Source organism: Haliotis rufescens, unplaced genomic scaffold (genome assembly GCF_023055435.1).
Source record: "Haliotis rufescens isolate VD_foot unplaced genomic scaffold, xgHalRufe1.0.p SCAF_23, whole genome shotgun sequence".
NCBI lineage: Eukaryota > Metazoa > Mollusca > Gastropoda > Lepetellida > Haliotidae > Haliotis > Haliotis rufescens.
In genome coordinates, this window is record NW_025963924.1 from 1,459,421 (window position 1) to 1,477,992 (window position 18,572).

The 18,572-nt window shown below is 43.7% G+C and overlaps 1 protein-coding gene across 1 annotated transcript; it reads left to right on the plus strand.

The window, feature by feature from the left end:
- Positions 1-784: 784 nt before the first annotated feature.
- On the plus strand, positions 785-17,791 carry LOC124140143 (melatonin receptor type 1B-B-like). Its single transcript, XM_046507552.2, has 3 exons — positions 785-939; positions 13,978-14,341; positions 16,702-17,791. Exons 2-3 carry the CDS (start codon positions 14,089-14,091, stop codon positions 17,514-17,516), a joined length of 1,068 nt encoding a protein of 355 aa, XP_046363508.2. The 5' UTR covers positions 785-939; positions 13,978-14,088; the 3' UTR covers positions 17,517-17,791.
- Positions 17,792-18,572: the final 781 nt, after the last annotated feature.

The following is an 18,572-nucleotide window of genomic DNA, read 5'->3' on the forward strand; positions in this document are numbered from 1 at the left end:
CAGTTACATCACGGCGTGTCAGCTTAAAGTGGGAGGAAAGCCCGAAGTGATGCAGGTCCCAGACGCTCACGGGCACGGTGCTGACAAACCTAGAAACATAATCGGGGCGAACCGGGATTTGAACCAACAATCATAGGTTTCTGGCGTGCCCAAGGGACGCAACTCTGCACAGCGAATCGCGGCGCCTAAGACGACTGGGCCACCCGTGCCCCCCATTCCATTTGGGATAAAAGACAAATTATACAAAAATTGTACAAAATTGTAGGAATTGATCATTGAATATAAGTGATGACACCAGGTGTTCGCGAAAAAAAACGAGGCTGCCTGAAACATTTTATTTCCTTGCGATGCCCAAAATTGGAATCTTTAAACAACCATGTGGTTTAATATCGGTGATATATCGGTTGTTTGTGTCGAATGTCAGATTAGACTCCTGTTGGACAGAATTGTTCTTAATGTAGCTGATGCAGCTACCACCCGGACTGCCACAATGCGTTACCCAATCTAGATATATAACTGTATGAATGCCATCAGCTTGCTCGAACGTAGACACGTATGATGCAAACATCATGGGAACAGCCAAACAAATCCACACTCACATACAAGCACAATTCAGGCAATGTTATTTCAAATATCGATTAGAGTCTTTCATTTGAAAACTACCTGCACTAATCTTTCAAGGAATCCCAACAGAGCTTCAGTATAATTAAACTCACATCGTCACAATGAGCCTCGAGTGCGCGGACGTCGGTGAGGGCGAGTTTACAGGACTGCAGCAGGGAAGGTGTTACTCTGGAGTGTGCGTCAGTTGTTCCGCTGGAGCACACTGCTGGAGAAGACGACATGTATTGACCAGAGAAGGCATGGATGGGGTCGGTTGTGAATCTACAGGCACGGGGGTCTGGTCAATACCTCACTGAAATGGACACTAGTTTCAAGGTACGTGCTTCATCGTTTGGCCATGTATAACATAATAAGATCAAGAATATAATTAATTATGAACTTATTTTAGGCAGTTTACAATTTAATCATATGTTAGATATGTAGTCTGTTTGTTGTTCAACGCCGCACTCAGCAATATTCCAGCCATATGACGGCGGTCTGTAAATAATTGAGTCTGGACCAGACAAGACAGTGATTGACATCATGAGCATCTGTCTACGCCATTGGCACACGATGACATGTATCAACCAAGTCAGCGAGCCTGACCACCCGATCCTGTTAGTCGCCTCTTTTTGGAAAGTATGGGTTGCTGAAGGCCTATTCTACCCCGGATCTTCACGGGTCTGTAGTCTGTTACAAATCGGTTATAAATAATCTAAATGTTAATACATTTGATGCTGGCAGTGACAGCTGCAACGCGTGGTTTGGCGTGGTGTTTCTGTAAACAGGAGTACGATATCTCTACCATATACACACGCACGTAGCTGGTCTACATTTAAGTATGAGCTGAGTAGATGAGCTGTTGGTCTGAAGGGCAGGTTGCTATCTGTAAGTACTGGTTTCCTTTCTGGACAAATATTTCTCCTACAGCAATTAAGAAGAACCCTGTTTCCTTTCGTCTAACTTGAAATACGTATCTAAGTGTGTTCAGGGCGATGTTACCGAGAATAGATTGGAATAGGACTTCGTATGCATACCATGATAGTCATGAAAGGTACACTCTTCAAAAAAAGAAACGCACAGGTAGCTTTTTAGGAGATTTATTGTACCTAATAAAGTCGATATATATAATTTAATATCATAGATACAAATATGAAATTTTGGAGCTAGATAGTCACATGTTGTCTTTGTACAAAGGCATTGAACTGTTCATTGTCATGTCACATAAGCCCACAAGCTTGCGCTGAACTCAGTATCTCGTGTGACCGCTCCGGGCAGCAATCACGGCTCTGCATCTCCTCGGCACTGACTGGGTAAGTGTACGAATTCTGTCCTGCGGAATTCTGCGCCATTCTGCTTGTAACGCGTTGGCCAGTTGTGGGAGTCTGTGCGGCGTGTTCTGACGTTGACGTACACTTCGATCGAGTTCATCCGAGAGGTGTTCGATTGGGTTGAGATCTGGTGATCTCGACGGCCAGGGCAAATCGTTGATGTTGGCATTTTGAAGGTAGTCTACCGTGTAACGAGCTGTGTGCGGTGGAGCGTTGTCCTGTTGAAACAGCTCCCCCCCGGCGGTCAATGATTGGTGAGGTTGAAGAATTTGATTCATGTAGCGATTTGCTGTCAAATTTCCCTGAACCACAACCAAGTCAAATCTCGTGGTGTAGGATACGGCCCCCTACACCAGGACACTACCGCCACCGAAATTGTCCAATTCACGTACACAATGTGGGGGAAAACGCTTATTTCGACGACGATAAACACGTTGTCTTCCATCTCGCCGGTGAAGAAGAAATAGTGATTCATCGCTAAACCACACTCGTCTACAGTTTCTCAAATTCCAAGGCTGTAAGGTATGGCACCAACGCAAGCGTCGCCGTCGATGGATCTGTTGCAAAATAGAGACGATAACTGGTTTTCTGGGACAGATTCCAGCCTCGCGAAGATGGTTCCTGACAGTCTGGTCCGATATCCTCTTCAAACCAGGGATGCGTCCTGCAGTCGCTGTGGCATTGCGATGAGTTGGAACAGTCGAATGTAGCGATCCTGTGCAGGGGTGTAACTCTTGGTCGGCCGGTTCTCGGACGGTCTGCAGTGGAATTGTACTGCGTGTATCGGTTCTGAAGGCGGCAAAGGGTGCAGTGATGGTGGACGTTGAAGTGGCGATTCCCCTCTTTGGATACGTCCTATGGCGATGTTCAAATAGGCAGCGCTGAGTCTCGGCATTTTCGAACTTGAAAAATGTTGACAATTGAATGACAAGTTATTGGCTAATGCTTGCCTTTTAATAGCCACTTCCACGAGTTACGAATGCCAAACTTGCCGTGCATTTTGCTTTACTGTTTTCTTCCATGTCATTTTTGAACAAATGTGAAAACAATGCCGTTTAAGACATTGCAAATCGACAATGGCTGCGTTTTGACGCACCGTTTGTCGAATATCAGGCTACCAACATTTTCCAATAACATATATCCAATTTATATGCCGGATGTTTTGTGTAGTTAGGTTCAATGAACTACATACTACCTGTGCGTTTCTCTTTTTGAAGAGTGTATGTTAAGAAAATCGGATTTTATTAACTGCTAGGACCCGTGAAGATCTGGGGTAGAATAGGTCTTCCGCAACCCATGCTTGCTGTAAAAGGCGACTGTGCTTGTCGTAAGAGCCGACTAACGGGATCGGGTGGTCAGGCTCGCTGACTTGGTTGATGCATGTCATCGTATCCCAATTGCGTGGATTGATGCTCATGATGTGAATCACTGAAATGTCTGGTCAAGAGTCGATTATTTACAGACCGCCGTCATATCGCTGGAATAGTGTTGAGTGCGGCGTTAAACAACAAATAAATAAATAAGTAAATATTAACTGATAGCATACTTTCAAATATGTGCCAGACTATAACTTCGCTATCGCGTGACCGTGTGGCGTTATAACGGGGTTAATAATATATGATCAAGAAGGAAGGGGAAAATACATTAAATAACTTGTGCTATTTTTAAATAAAATAAAACAAACGTTTTATGTAAAATGCTGGGCAAAAGAAAGTATACACTTGAAAATTGGATTTCACCAAACAATTACAAACGTTACTAGGTAAAAACAGTCGTTGAAACACTGCAAACTTAAGGTCCAAAACACAAATATGTGATACCCGTATTACATACATCACCATCGAATAACCATTTTGTGTTTGTGTCACATGTAGCCACAGACGTAGGCGTATACTTTCTTTTGCCCGGCGGTTTACAAGCTGAAGTCTACGTAATTCTGACAGTAATTTGCATGGTATAGTGGCATAGTGCATTTGGCGAAGTATACACACTGATTTCTTCATTGGAAATGGTGCTGTTATGCGGAGGCCACGCTGTACCGTTTGCCAGAAAAATCATACATAGTCGGTCACGCCTACAAGACGTGTTGGCTTTGTAAGGAGGAGCTGAATTATTTTTATTGACACAACACATTTGTTTCACGGCATCCTAGACATTTTCCCCCTTATTTTTTCTGGAACAATTATTTTGTTATTCCTCTCCCTCTCAATGGCTGTAGCTATCATTCAGAAATGGTCGTGGTGGTACGATTGCTGGGTCAAAGTTGTTCCAGTTCTAGTTTATTTGTTTGTTTGTTGTTTAACGCCGCACTCAGCAATATTCCAGCTATATGACGGAATGTCTGTAAATAATCGACTCGGGAACAGACATTCCAGTGATTCACATCATGAGCATCGATCTATGCCATTGGGATACGATATATGAATCAACCAAGTCAGCAAGCCTGACCACCCGATCCCGTTAGTCGCCTCTTACGACAAGCATAGTCGCCTCTTTTGGAAAGCATGGGTTGCTGAAGATCTATTCTTAGCACATTTTCAAGGGGTTGGTCCCAGGTCTAGACCTCTATTTGAGGATAAACTGTAATACAACCATCGCCTGATGGAGTCTTGTAGACATGTGTACATTGCGTTAGGTTCATCGGCCTTGGAACATGACAGTCGGCTTGAAATTGATTTCTTCTTACGTTCAGAATTTGTTCTAAAATCAATAGCGACGATAGAGCCATGTTTATTGTTTGGCACGTTGTGGTTACCCATCTGATTGGCTTGTCGACTGGCTAGCTTGTACGAACATCATGAAGTTCTGATGTTTGATGTGACGTCATATGCTTGTCACGTCACTATCGATCCTGTTCGCACTAAACGGTCTCAAGCTGTTACATATCGATAGTCCCATGCACCTTCATACACCTGTTTAATTTGGCGTCGATGCATGAAGGAATTCAACAAATCCGCTAATCCGGCAAATATATATAGAGGCGCGATCCCACAGACATCATCTGTAAATGTGTGCTTGTTAAAAAACTGATGGCGTATGTCCTTTTCTAACCTCCACTTCAATTTTAGGAATTGATCATTGACACCTCGTTTCATGAAACAATCTTACGAAGATACTTTTGTGTTAATTATTTTAGTCGTTTAATAAAGTATTTGTGCAGGCTGGTTTTGGTTTGGTTTGGTTTGTTGTTTTACGCCGCAATATTCCAGCTATATGACGGCGGTCTATAAATAATCGAGTCTAGACCAGACAATCCAGTAATTGACACCATGATTCACGCAACTGGGATACGATGTCATGCATCAACCAAGTCAATGAGCCTGACCACCCGATCCCTTTAGTCGCCTTTTACGACAAGCATAGTCGCCGTTTCCGGCAAGCATGGGTTGCCGAAGACCTATTCTACCCGGATCTTCACGAGTCTATTGGTGCAGGCTGTTGTATATGAATATTTATCAATACCCAAAATCATGTTGTGACCTATTGAATCACAGGATGAAAACGGCAGCCACAACTGGGTAGCGCATGTTCGTTTACTGTTATTAGAAACGGGGTTTACAGGTGTTTCGGTCGTACATGATTGCGGCAATATATCTAAGTTTATACAATGTTTTAAGCAAAGATGTAAAGTCACAGATATTCAGAATTGGCAAGCTAAAATTATTTCTTCATCATTTCTAAACCATTATTCTACACATAAGTCTGTACTCGAACCAGAGATATATATTATGGAGTTATGTCCAAATTAAGATGTTATCCGCATATTATGTAAATTCCGATGTCTGAGCCATAAGTTGGGTATTACAACGAAAATATCAATACTGATTTACTTAAATGTAATAAATGTAATCATAATATAATTGAAGATGAATACCATTTCCTTTTAGTTTGTCCATTTTATATGGAAAACAGAAAGCTCTATATCCCAAGCTACTATTTCATCTATCCATCACGAGCAAAATTCAATCAACTATTAACAACAAAAAATGACAAGATAATTGAAAATATTGCTATATATTTAAAACAAAATGTATTATAAATATTGTATTGGGACAGTAAAACATTTGTCCCATCCGTCCATGTGCAAAGGTTTTATCTTATGTATTGTACTCTTGGACTGTGGTCTTTGATACTGAATAAACCTCTTACGAAATTTGAGCAAACTGTTCAAGGCAGTTTCAAAGAAAGTGTCATACATGTTTTTGATGTAGTGACCGCCTCCGTGGTCTAGTGGTAGAGCGTCCGCCCGGAGAGCGGAAGGTCCGGGGTTCGATCCCCGGGCGCGTCATACCAAAAGACGTTAACAGATGGTACTTGTTGTTACCCTGTCTGGCGCTCGGCATAAAGGGGCTCAAACAAGGACTGGTCGGCTCGGAGTCAGTATACTGTGTCTGAGTGTGGTATTCATGTTGAACTGTGGCAGGGTATCTCAGTGAGCTAGCACTATAAATCGGAGCCGATGCGATGTAAAGTTTTAACTCACTCACTCACTCACTCACTCACTATACATCGGTATTAGTCCGGACAAGTACAAGCAGCCACACACACACGTGCATGCACGTCGCTATATAAGTGCAATAATCTTGGACGCGAAATTAAACCCAATTTCACCTCACTTCACCTTATTGATGTAGTTCCGTTACAGTGGCGTCCATACACGCAGTTAATGATGTACACGAAGCTAAAGCCTGGAGAACGTTTTGAACCTTTTCAGATATTAACCCCGATCAAGTTTGAAGAGACCCCTCTAAATATTTCTGCATGACCCCGAGGTCAAAGTCCAAAACGAGGTTGTGCCCGCATGTCGGCAAAGCAAACAACCGGAAGTGATTTCTCGCGCGTCCCGCATATCTCGTTCGCCTTCGTCGAGGATTTTGTTCAAAGCCGCTCTAACATTTCCGAGTTGAACAAGGGATTCAAATATAACAGTATTGCCTTGTATGAAGGGATGGGTTCACTCACGCGGTTGGATGGATTGTGTCGATGAGTGGATGGGTTGACTCACGTGATTGGATATGGGTTGAATCACGTAGTTGGATGGGTTGACTCACGTGGTTGGATGGATTGTCTCACGTGGTTGGATGGGTTGACTCATGTGGTTGGATGGATTGTGTCACGTGGTTGGATGGGTTGAATGATGTGGTTGGATTGGTTGACTCACGCGATCCTATAGTTTGACTCACGTTATTGGAATGTTGACTCCTGTTTTTGGATGGGTTGACTTACGAGGTTGGATTGGTTGACTCACGTGGTTGGATGGTTGATTCCTGTTGTTGGATTGGTTACCGCACGTGATTCTATAGGTTGACTGACGTGGATGGACGTGCTGCATCACGTTGTGTTTGTTTGCCGTTTAACGCCTCACTCAGCAATATTCCAGCTATATGACGTCGGATTGATAAATAATCGAGTCTGGACCTGACAATCCAGTGATTGACATCATGAGCATCGATCCACGTAATTGGTATACGATAACATGCATCAACCAAGTCAGCGAGCCTGTAAAGACTGACGACGCTGACGGTGTACAATGGCAACACACAAAGGCCAACAGTTCCGATGATTTAGAAATCGAAGTGTTTTGTTGGTGTAGTTTGTGTTTGTTTTTTATGGTTATTATTGCATTCAGAACCCGTCCATGCATGTAACGGTAGTCTGTACACAATCCCGCAGGCAGGTACTATGGCACGCAACCAACCAATCACGCGAGTCTGAATAAAAGCGACAAAACACTTTTCATATTCAAATATCTATTGTCGACTGTATAATTCCGAGCATGTATTTATGAATCCCTTTCAAATAGTGATGATACTAGGTGTTCGCGAAAAGGTAAGCGTATCGTGCCCAATGGCAACCCGTCATAAATCCAAGCAAAGGCAAGTCAATTGTTCACTTGAAAAAGCACGGGAACATATGGTACAAGTCAAAATAGGGAATTGCAACGGACATATTTTTGTCACAGATGCGTCAGATTTGGAAATGTCATCCACATGTCGACCATGAAACCTTTTGAAAGCTTTACTGAGGCCTTGAATGTTGTAACCTTGATCAAATAACTTCTGCGCAAAAGTCGTATTGCGCTCTTCGAAGTCTTGGTAGAAAGGGCATGCTCGATTGTTCCTCTAAAGTTGTGAAATGTAACTTGCGTGTGGTTGTCCTTGGTATTGCCCACCATTCTGTCTGAAGAGCAATCCCAAGCTGGGCCACGTTGTGGGGTGCTCGGTGTCTGGCGTTCACTCCCGCCCGAACACATCCCACAGATGCTCTATTGGGGATCATGTCAGGGGACTTAGCGGGCCAGTCCAATGTTCGTATGCCTTCTCCTCGGAGATATTCGATGACGACCTGTGCACGGTGTGGTCTGGCATTGTCAACTTGCAGTTCAAAATTAATTTCTGCCAATAATTCTAGCTAAGGGAACAACGACAGGACGCAAAATTTCGTCAACATGTCGCTTGCCAGTCAAATGACCATTAGTAATAACCAGATCAGTTTGCCAGTCGATAAAAGGGTGAAAGGTCTTGTCGCATTGCTGGAATATGGCATTCAATAAATCTTGTGCTCATAGAGGTGAGCACCGACGACTCATACACGGTGTGCACGGGCAATGTCGTCCTGACAGACAAAACGTTGACCTACACTCCTTGCAAACCGAACAACAAAGGGTGTCAGTATGCTTTTTTTTTGCTTTTTTTTAACCAATGGTACTGTACAGTGACCCATCCTTGCACAAGGGGCACGGTTGGCGCAGTCGTCTAACGCGCCGCGATTCGCTGTTCAGAGTTGCGTCCCTTGGGCACGCCAGAAACCTATGATTGTGGGTTCGAATCCCTGTTCGCTCAGATTATGTTTCTAGGTTTGTTAACACCATACCCATGCTCGTGGGTTTCACCGAAGTGGTAAACGTCTGAGAACTGCATCACTTCGGGCTTTCCTCCCACATTAAGCTCACACGGCGTGATATAACTGGAATACTGTTTAAAGCGGCGTTAAACCCAACTCACTACGGAGGGGGATTCGCTCAGTCATATTGATGCCGCCGCACACCCTAACCGATTCAACACCAAATCTGCCATGAGGTTTCAGTTTGACCTGACGTTCATTTCGACTTCCCCAGACACGACCAGGCCTATCAAGGAAGTGCAAAGTGAATCGGGACTCATCTGAAAACACGACACGTGAAAAGTGTGAGTGAGTGTGGTTTAACGCCACTTTTAACAGTATTAACAGTTATATCACGGCGTGTCAGCTTAATGTGGGAGGAAAGCCCGAAGTGATGCAGGTCTCAGACGTTTACCACTTCGGTGAAACCCACGAGCATGGGTATGGTGCTGACAAACCTAGAAACATATTCGGGGCGAACTGGGACTCGACTCCACAATTATAGGTTTCTGGCGCACGTGAAAAGCAAAAATAACCCCAGTTTCGACGTTGTGTACACCATTGTTGTGTTGGCAACAACGGGCGACACAACACGTGGACACGGAGCATGGAGATGAGCTGCCTCCGAATCGTGTCCCCCGTAACTCGTACTTCGGTTGCCTGATGAAAATTTGCAGCAATTTGATTCGCCATTTGTGCTCGATTTCGTTGAGCCTGGTATCGGATCAGTCGATACTCTTGTTGACCTGGGACGCACTGAACGGGGTCGATCGTCAACATTTCGGGTTTCTTGGTACCTGTTCCATAGCTAATCACGGAGAGTGAAACATTAAACGTATTGGCCACTGCACGCTGACGTCAGCCCGTTTCAAGCATGCAAATCGTCCGCAGAGGCATCGCGTGTTGCAGACGCCGCATGGCTAGTTCATACACAAAACATAAATGAAATATAAAAAATCACAACTGTGTGATGAGCAGAATCAATAAGAGTGACAGAATAAACGATCAATTAATCGATTAATCGACATTCCTTGAAAGTGTCAAAATCGTCAATGACGGCCTACGCATGTGTGTGACTCTACTGCTTTGTTGTTTCGTGTTACAGACTTAAACGTTCTTGCACAGGATATGTGTCGTCAAAACGCATCTTTGTTCTAATACTATGTAGTAACATGTATATTTTATCCCCCCCTACTTTTGTAAAAGTGAGAACAATGTGTTGCTAAATAATCATTAAATAACTTTTGGATAGAGCAAAACAACCGGAGGCACGTACGCTCAATGGTATTTCATACCGGTCAATATTGAATGTCTCCAGCTGTGTGCGACACATTATTACTGCTTGACATTAGTATCAGGACAATGAAACCTATCGACGAAACCATTTATCCACAAAAAGCTTGTCATAAACGATGCGTCTGTTAAATATGTTTGTTACGTCAATACAGTGGTACTTTGCAAGAGTCGCTAGGAACTCATTAAGAGCGCCATCAACAACTTCAGCAACATCAACGACATCATCGATCATCTACAAAAATATCATGTGTAACCCTACCTTGATATTAAAACGGATGATCTCCATCAAGTGGGGGATCGCGTTTCCTGAACAAAAAAATCAAAACGTGGTCCTAGACGTATCAAAACACTTGCACTCACTGGAAAACACGGAGCATACACATTGTCGTGCGTTGTGACTGAACTGATTTTGAATGAGTGGCACAGTCCATTGTATTTGCACGGGTGACGGGTACGCCTTGGCACAACAGTGTATGCGTTGATTTGCTCTCAGTACGCGACGGAGTTCTATTCGAAGAGGTGAGTGAGTGAGATGTGTTTGAACGCTGCTTTTAACAGTATTGCAGTTATATCGCTGCGTGTCAGCTTAATGTGGTAGGAAAGCCCGAAGTGATGCAGGTCTCAGACGTTTACCACTTTGGTGTAACCCACAAGGAAGGTTATTGTGTTGGTCGTACCAAGGTCGTTCACTTAGTTGGACAGTTAGAAGTTTCTACTGCTTTCCTAGTGTACTGACGACATTCTTATAACTTCCGTGTTCGCTGAAGGTGTTCTTATATTTGCTGTGATCTTTCAAGGTGTTCAAATAATTTCCGTGTTCACCGAAGGTTTACTGAAGGTGTTGTGATGTTTGCTGTGTTTACTGAAGGTGTTGTAATGTTTGGTATGTTTACTGAAGATGTTGTAATGTTTGCTGTTTACTGAAGGTGTTGTAATGTTTGCTGTGTTTACTGAAGGTGTTGTAATGTTTGGTATGTTCACTGAAGGTGTTGTAATGTTTGCTGTGTTTACTGAAGGTGTTGTAATGTTTGCTGTTCACTGAAGGTGTTGTAATGTTTGCTGTGTTTACTGAAGATGTTGTAATGTTTGCTGTGTTTATTGGAAGTGTTCTAATGTTTGCTGTGTTTACTGAAGGTGTTGTAATGTTTTTAACGCTGCTTTTAACAGTATTGCAGTTATATCGCTGCGTGTCAGCTTAATGTGGTAGGAAAGCCCGAAGTGATGCAGGTCTCAGACGTTTACCACTTTGGTGTAACCCACAAGGAAGGTGATTGTGTTGGTCGTACCAAGGTCGTTCACTTAGTTGGACAATTAGAAGTTTCTACTGCTTTCCTAGTGTACTGAAGATATTCTTATAACTTCCGTGTTCGCTGAAGGTGTTCTTATATTTGCTGTGATCATTCAAGGTGTTCAAATAATTTCCGTGTTCACCGAAGGTTTACTGAAGGTGTTGTAATGTTTGCTGTGTTTACTGGAAGTGTTCTAAGGTGTTGTAATGTTTGCTGTTTACTGAAGGTGTTGTAATGTTTGGTATGTTTACTGAAGATGTTGTAATGTTTAGTATGTTTACTGAAGATGTTTTAATGTTTGCTGTGTTTACTGAAGGTGTTGTAATGTTTGCTGTGTTTACTGAAGGTGTTATAATGTTTGCTGTGTTTACTGAAGGTGTTGTAATGTTTGGTATGTTTACTGAAGATGTTGTAATGTTTGCTGTGTTTACTGAAGGTGTTGTGATGTTTGCTGTTTACTGAAGATGTTGTAATGTTTGCTGTGTTTACTGAAGGTGTTGTGATGTTTGCTGTTTACTGAAGGTGTTGTAATGTTTGCTGTGTTTACTGAAGGTGTTGTAATGTTTGCTGTTTACTGAAGGTGTTGTAATGTTTGCTGTTTACTGAAGGTGTTGTAATGTTTGATGTTTTCTGAAGGTGTTGTAATGTTTGCTGTGTTTACTGAAGGTGTTTTGATGTTTACTGAAGTTGTTATAATGTTTGCTGTGTTTACAGAAGGTGTTCTAATGTTTGCCGTGTTTACTGAATGTGTTCTAATGTTTGCTGTGTTTACTAAATGTGTTCTAATGCTTTCACGGAATGTTCTGTCATCTCCAATGTAATACATGCGTCTCTCTTTGTGGTTGTATTTCACGCTGTGTTCCCGACTTCAGCACAGATCAATAACTTCTGTATAATCACACGCCGACTATCAGTTGAACATGTGAAATGACGGAGCTTCATTGCAATATCTATTGCCTGGGATGAAGTGTAGGGCATCAACATAAAGTTTAGAATAGAACCTGGCGAAAGGAGACATCACCATATAAAATGTGATGAAGTCTTTGTACGCATTTTTTTTTTAATGGAGTCTATTCGACACCAAAGTGCCTTTCCACCGTTTTCTCTTTGAACCAGCAAATAGTCTTGTTTACGGAAGTACATGTATGACCCTTTCTATCCAGCGCACCTGCTTATTTGTATGGTGTTGTCTCCTTGTTGATTAAACTCATTTACTAGTTCCTGATGTACTTATTAAAACTTTGGAACTAAATTATTTGGTAATGTATTCTTGGTCGGGAGGCATCTAATGAGCAATTACTTTCGTGATTCAAAACATTACGAAGGTAATGGCCTACTGGCCAAGTCCCAGTGACCAGTCGTTTCATTTATGTAATGTATTTTGTATTTCCACATGGAGAAGTTTCTGATAATTGAACACGAGCACATCTTTGATCCAGCTGATGTCTTTTTATCTTAAAAACATTTCGCACAACCGTCTGCGTCATGCATGTTTCCAATGACATACATGTAAATATGTACCCATGAAGATCCGGGGTAGAATAGGCCTTCAGCAACCCATGCTTGTCGTAAGAGGCAACTAACGGGAACCTTGAAAAGTATTATTAGGCGACTGTGCTTGTCGTAGGGATCGGGTGGTCAGGTTCGCTGACTTGGTTGATGCATGTCATCGTATCGAAATTGCGTGGATCGATGCTCATGATGTCAATCACTGGACTGTGTGGTCCAGACTCGATTATATACAGACCGCCGTCATATAGCTGGAATATTGCTGAGTGCGGCGTAAAACAACAAGCAAACAACACATGTACATATGGACACTTGAATGGAGATTTAATTGAGGACTACCAGTATTGTTTGAGGATATGAGTGTTTGAAATGGAAACAAATACCAGGCTGCCATCAAGACCCACAGATTTCACAAGCTGCAGGACCTCATTTAAAAAAACTTAAGCTTATCGTGACAATTAAATTCATACGTGAATTTACTGCAGGCCATAAAGAACCATACAAATCTTAAACGATGGGCCGACACGAGATCAACCTGTCACAGGCCTATTGGTTGGCGTGCAATATAATGCACATGTACCTATTATAGTTTGTTCGTTTGTTGTTTAACGCCACACTCAACAATATTCCACCTATATCATGGCGGTCTGTAAATAATCAAGCCTCGACCAGACAATCCAGTAATTGACATCATGAGCATCGATCCACGCAATGGGGATACGATGACAAACATCAACAAAGTCAGCGAACCTGACCACCCGATCCCGTTAGTCGCCTCTTACGCCAAGCATAGTCGTCTTTATGCAAGTATGGGTTGCTGAAGGCCAATTCTAACCCGGATCTTCACGGGCTGTTCCTATTATAAACAGATCAATTAGTGATTATGTTATGGTTGCCGTTACTCAGTGATCAGCTGCTGTCGGTTTGATTGTTTCAAGGAGTATTCGACACAAGGAAAGTAAGTAAGAGTTAAATAAAAACTTTATTTAACCCTCCACGTAATCTTTATGGGTATTTATCAAAACATATTTGCATATTGTAACCTTAAGGTTCGGATATCATTGCAGGTCCATTCATCCTCATGAGAAGACCACTGACCACTCATTCTGGGAACATTCATGTGAGGCCAATTGGTCAGCCTGACCGTATTAAAGTGGACTTCGACGACCGGAGACAGGATGGACGCTAAGGACAACGTCACTCGGCTGACATTTGGACGTCACGAATTCTTGACCATCCAACCAGAAATTGCGATTCCGATTCTGTTTATACTTGGACTTGCCACACTTGCAGGAACCTTGGGGAATGGTTTGATTCTGGTATCCGTGGCAACGAGGAAGTCTCTCCACAACGTGGAGTCCATCTTCATAGTCAACCTGGCCTGCTCCGACCTGTATGTGACGGCGCTAGCGGATCCAATGAGCATCATAGGTGAGGCGACCCGTGAAGATCCGGGGTAGAATAGCAACCCATGCTGGTCGTAAGAGGCGAATAACGGGATCGGGTGGTCAGGCTCGCTGACTTGGTTGATGCATGTCATCGTATCCCAATTGCGCGGATCGATGCTCATGATAATAATCACTTGACTGTCTGTTCCAGACTCGACTATTTACAGACCGACGTCATATAGCTGGAATATTGCTGAGTTAATCTGTCATGTCAGTTTTCAGACGTTTACCGCTTTTTGAAACCCACAAGAACGGCTATGGTGCTGACAACCCCAGGAACACAGTCGGGACAAACCCATCTTCCCTAGGTGAGGGAGTTAACTGACTGTAAACTTCCAGTTTCCACCCTTGCCAAACTACGCTGGAATTTCTGGGCTCGATCGAAGCGCCACCTGTGGCTATTACGAGTCATGTTCCTTCTATGTCCCCCCTATTGACCAATCAGATTCCATCCCTCATATCACTTACACTTGCTTCAAACAAAATGGCGTCGCCAAGTGAAGACGATCCGATCAATAATCAAGATCTATTTCGTAATAAAACGGTCTTACTTCGCGAAGTGCAACAAATCACGTGAGCACATTGAGCACATTGATTAAAAACATCAAAAGATTTGGAAAATATAGGTTGACGCTAAGTTGTCGGTACACATGTGTTGCAAATCCTGCAATCGGCCGACATCTGCACGGCAGTTTACCAATCGGATGTCTATTTCGTTACTCGTTTTTGATTGGACTATGCGTAGACTCGTCAGTCAAGCCAAAATAAAATTCCATAATTCCAGCCCAGTTCGGCAAGGGTAGAAACTGGACTATTATAGTCAGTTAACTCCCTTGCCTCGGGAAGATGGGGCGAACCAGGATTTGAACCCACGATCGTAGGTTTCTGGCGTGCCCAAGAGACGCAACTCTGCAAAGCGAATTGTGGCGATGCTGATTACAAAAAAAGTTTGGCTAAAAATTCAAAACATCCTTTATTTATCTTTCTGTTTTCCTATCATCACAGAAAAAAAATGTTAATTTAGACAGGTGGCATCAGTATTCCAGCTGAATCACGTGACCTATAAATAATCAAGTGCGGATCACTCAAACTATTGGGCGAAAGCATGAACAACGATGTACAGCGTTTTGTTTGTTGTTAAACGCCGCACTCAGCATTATTCCACCAAAATTACGGCGGTCTGAAAATTATCCAGTGATTGACATCATGAGCATCGATCCACGCAATTGAGATACGATGACATGCACCAACCAAATCAGCGATCCTGACCATCCGATCCCGTTAGTCGCATCTTACGAACAGCATAGTCGCCTTATACGGCAAACCTGGGTTGCTGGAGACCTATTCTACCCCGGATCTTCACGGTTAGTGTAAATCGTCGGGGTACGATTACATGCTATCGGTCATGAAACAAATCCAGACCATACGTTACTTATTTAGTCCAACCAACCACCTTAAAGTCTGGACCAGGTAAGCCAACATGATATTCAGTGTATTGTGTCTCCATTCTATTGTGGGGGAACGGGTGGTCCAGTCGTCTGAGCCGCCGCGATTCGCTGTGCAGAGTTGCGTCCCACTGGCACGCCAGAAACCTATGATTGTGGGTTCGAATCCCGGTTCGCCCCGATTCGCCCTGTTTCTAGGTTTGTCAGCACAATACCTGTGCTCGTTGGTTTCACCGAAGTGGTAAACGTCTGAGACCTGCATCACTTCGGGCTTTCCTCCCACATGAAGCTGACACGCCTGGAATACTGTTAAAAGCGGCGTTAAACCCAACTCACTCACTATTGTGATAAAAACCCGCACCCATTGCCTAGGTTCGTTTCGGAAGTGACGTCAGCACCTCAATCGCTCATTCAGCACAGAATATCTCTCACTCAGGAGAATATTCTGATTGGGTGCCGGTTATTTCTAGCGTCATGACGATGCTATGGTTGTGACCTGGTCCAGGGTATTTATCTTGATAGAATGGATATATAATACCCTGGATAACAGAGGATGGCGAATCAGTGGTTGATAGCAGTCTTCACCGCTACACTGGTCATCGCGATTTCGATAAACAACACCGTCAAATGTCAAGCTGTTCCAGGAGTGTCTGAGTTGGACTTTACGCCGTTTTTAGCAATCTTCCAGCAATATCACTGCGGGGGACACCAGAAATGGGCTTCACACATTGTACCCATGAGGGGAATCGAACCCGGGCCTTCGACGTGACGAGGAAGCGCCTTAACCACTAAGCTGTTCCATCGCAACAGTTCTTCTAGGATTAGTCTACCCTAAATCATGGATCATGTTTGTAGTCGATAAACTTTTTTGAGCTTTTCTCTCCTTTTCTTATTTCAGCAAAACTGGAGGGCTCCGATTTCTTCGACCGTATCCCAGGACTGTGTCGTGTCATAGGCTCGTTGTGCACGATGTCGTGTGTGGCGTCTCTCATGACCATCGCCGCCATGAGCTGCAACAGATACGTCTTCATCGTCCACCACAGTCACTACAAATCCATCTTCAGCACCCGCAACTGCGTCATCTACTGCGTGCTATTTTATTGTGTCGGCATGTGTCTCGTCCTCCTCAACCTCGCCGACATTGGCGGCCATTCCTTCGACCACAAGAGCCTTGAGTGTATTTGGGAGCGCATGGCGACGTACCCATACACCGTTGTATTCTCCGTCGTCATGGTGTGGATCCCGATCGGCGTCACAGGGATATCCTATCTGCGTATTTACCAACACGTGCGAGCTGTCCGTTCACGGGTACATAATGCACGTGCAACCCACCCCGGATCAACAGATAAATCAACTGATCGAACTCCAGACTTCAAGCTCGCAAAGACACTGTTTATCATTTACATCGTGTTTTCCGTGTGCTGGATACCGTACGCCTTACTGATCGTCTTGGACTCACGTGACACCTTCCAGCACGAGCTGCACGTGTTTATCGTGGTGTTCGCTCACCTCCACCCGTCCATCAACTGGCTCGTGTATTACGCCACGAACAGGAAGTTCCACAGCGCATTCATCGAAATCCTTGGCCTCAACAAATGTGTTTCTGTACAACGTCAAGCTACTCTTTCAACGACCATGCAGCCCCCACAAGGCAGTCACGGCAACGGGAGAACTGACATTGCGGTAGTTACCTCCAGAAACATGACGCCATAGTAAAGTTGAATAAAGGATGAATTATCACCATTTTGTGAGAATGTCAACGATGATCAGAATTCAGATCCACATTGAACAGATCCAGCCGGGACAAATATTACCCGTGAAAATGTATCTCGTCCAGTGAACATCACAGTGAAATTGAGCTCACGCATGTGGATTCGAAGAAATAACTTGTATATTTAAGCTCGACATGATGAAATTTATATATGAGGTCCCTGCCGTGATATTGCTGGTGTATTGCAATACGCGTCGTAAAACCATACTCATTCACTCACTTATATATATTTGTTTGTTTGTTTGTTGTTTAACGTGGCACTCAGCAATATTCCAGCTATATGACGGCGGTCTGTAAGTAATCGAGGCTGGACCAGACAATCCAGTGGCTGACATCATGAGCATCGATCCACGCAATAGGGATACGATGACCTGCATTAACCAACTCCCGTAAGTCGCCTCTTACGACAATCATAGTCGCGTTTTACGGCAAGGATGGGTTGCTGAAGACCTATTCTACCCCAGATCGTCACGGGTCCACTTAATATATACTAGCCACATAACGAAACTGTGCACGGAGAAAATATATTCTGGATTGAAATACAACACAGCAAGAACAAAATGATGCCGACGCTGTAGCAGCTGAATGATCGGACCATAAGAAAATGTCAACGGGACCTGAACAACATCTGTTACGATGACGTCAGAAGATCAAAATGGAGTAGGGGGTCATACGACAAAGTCACAAAGTCAATAACGGGTATGACCACCGTGTGCGTGAATCACAGCAGTGCATCGGCGACGCATGGAGTCCACCAAATGGCCATATCCTCCTCAAATCCTGTGCCAAGTCACGGACGTTATCTGGAGGATGTGGAAGACGACGCAGACGGCGCTCCATTTCATCCCACACATGCTCTATTGGGGAAAGATCTGGAGAAACTGCAGGCCATGGCAGTACCATGACATTGTTATGGTGAAGGAAATCCATTGCGACCCTAGCCGTGTGAGGACGAGCGTTGTCCTGTTGAAATGTCAATCCCGGGCCATGACGTTGCA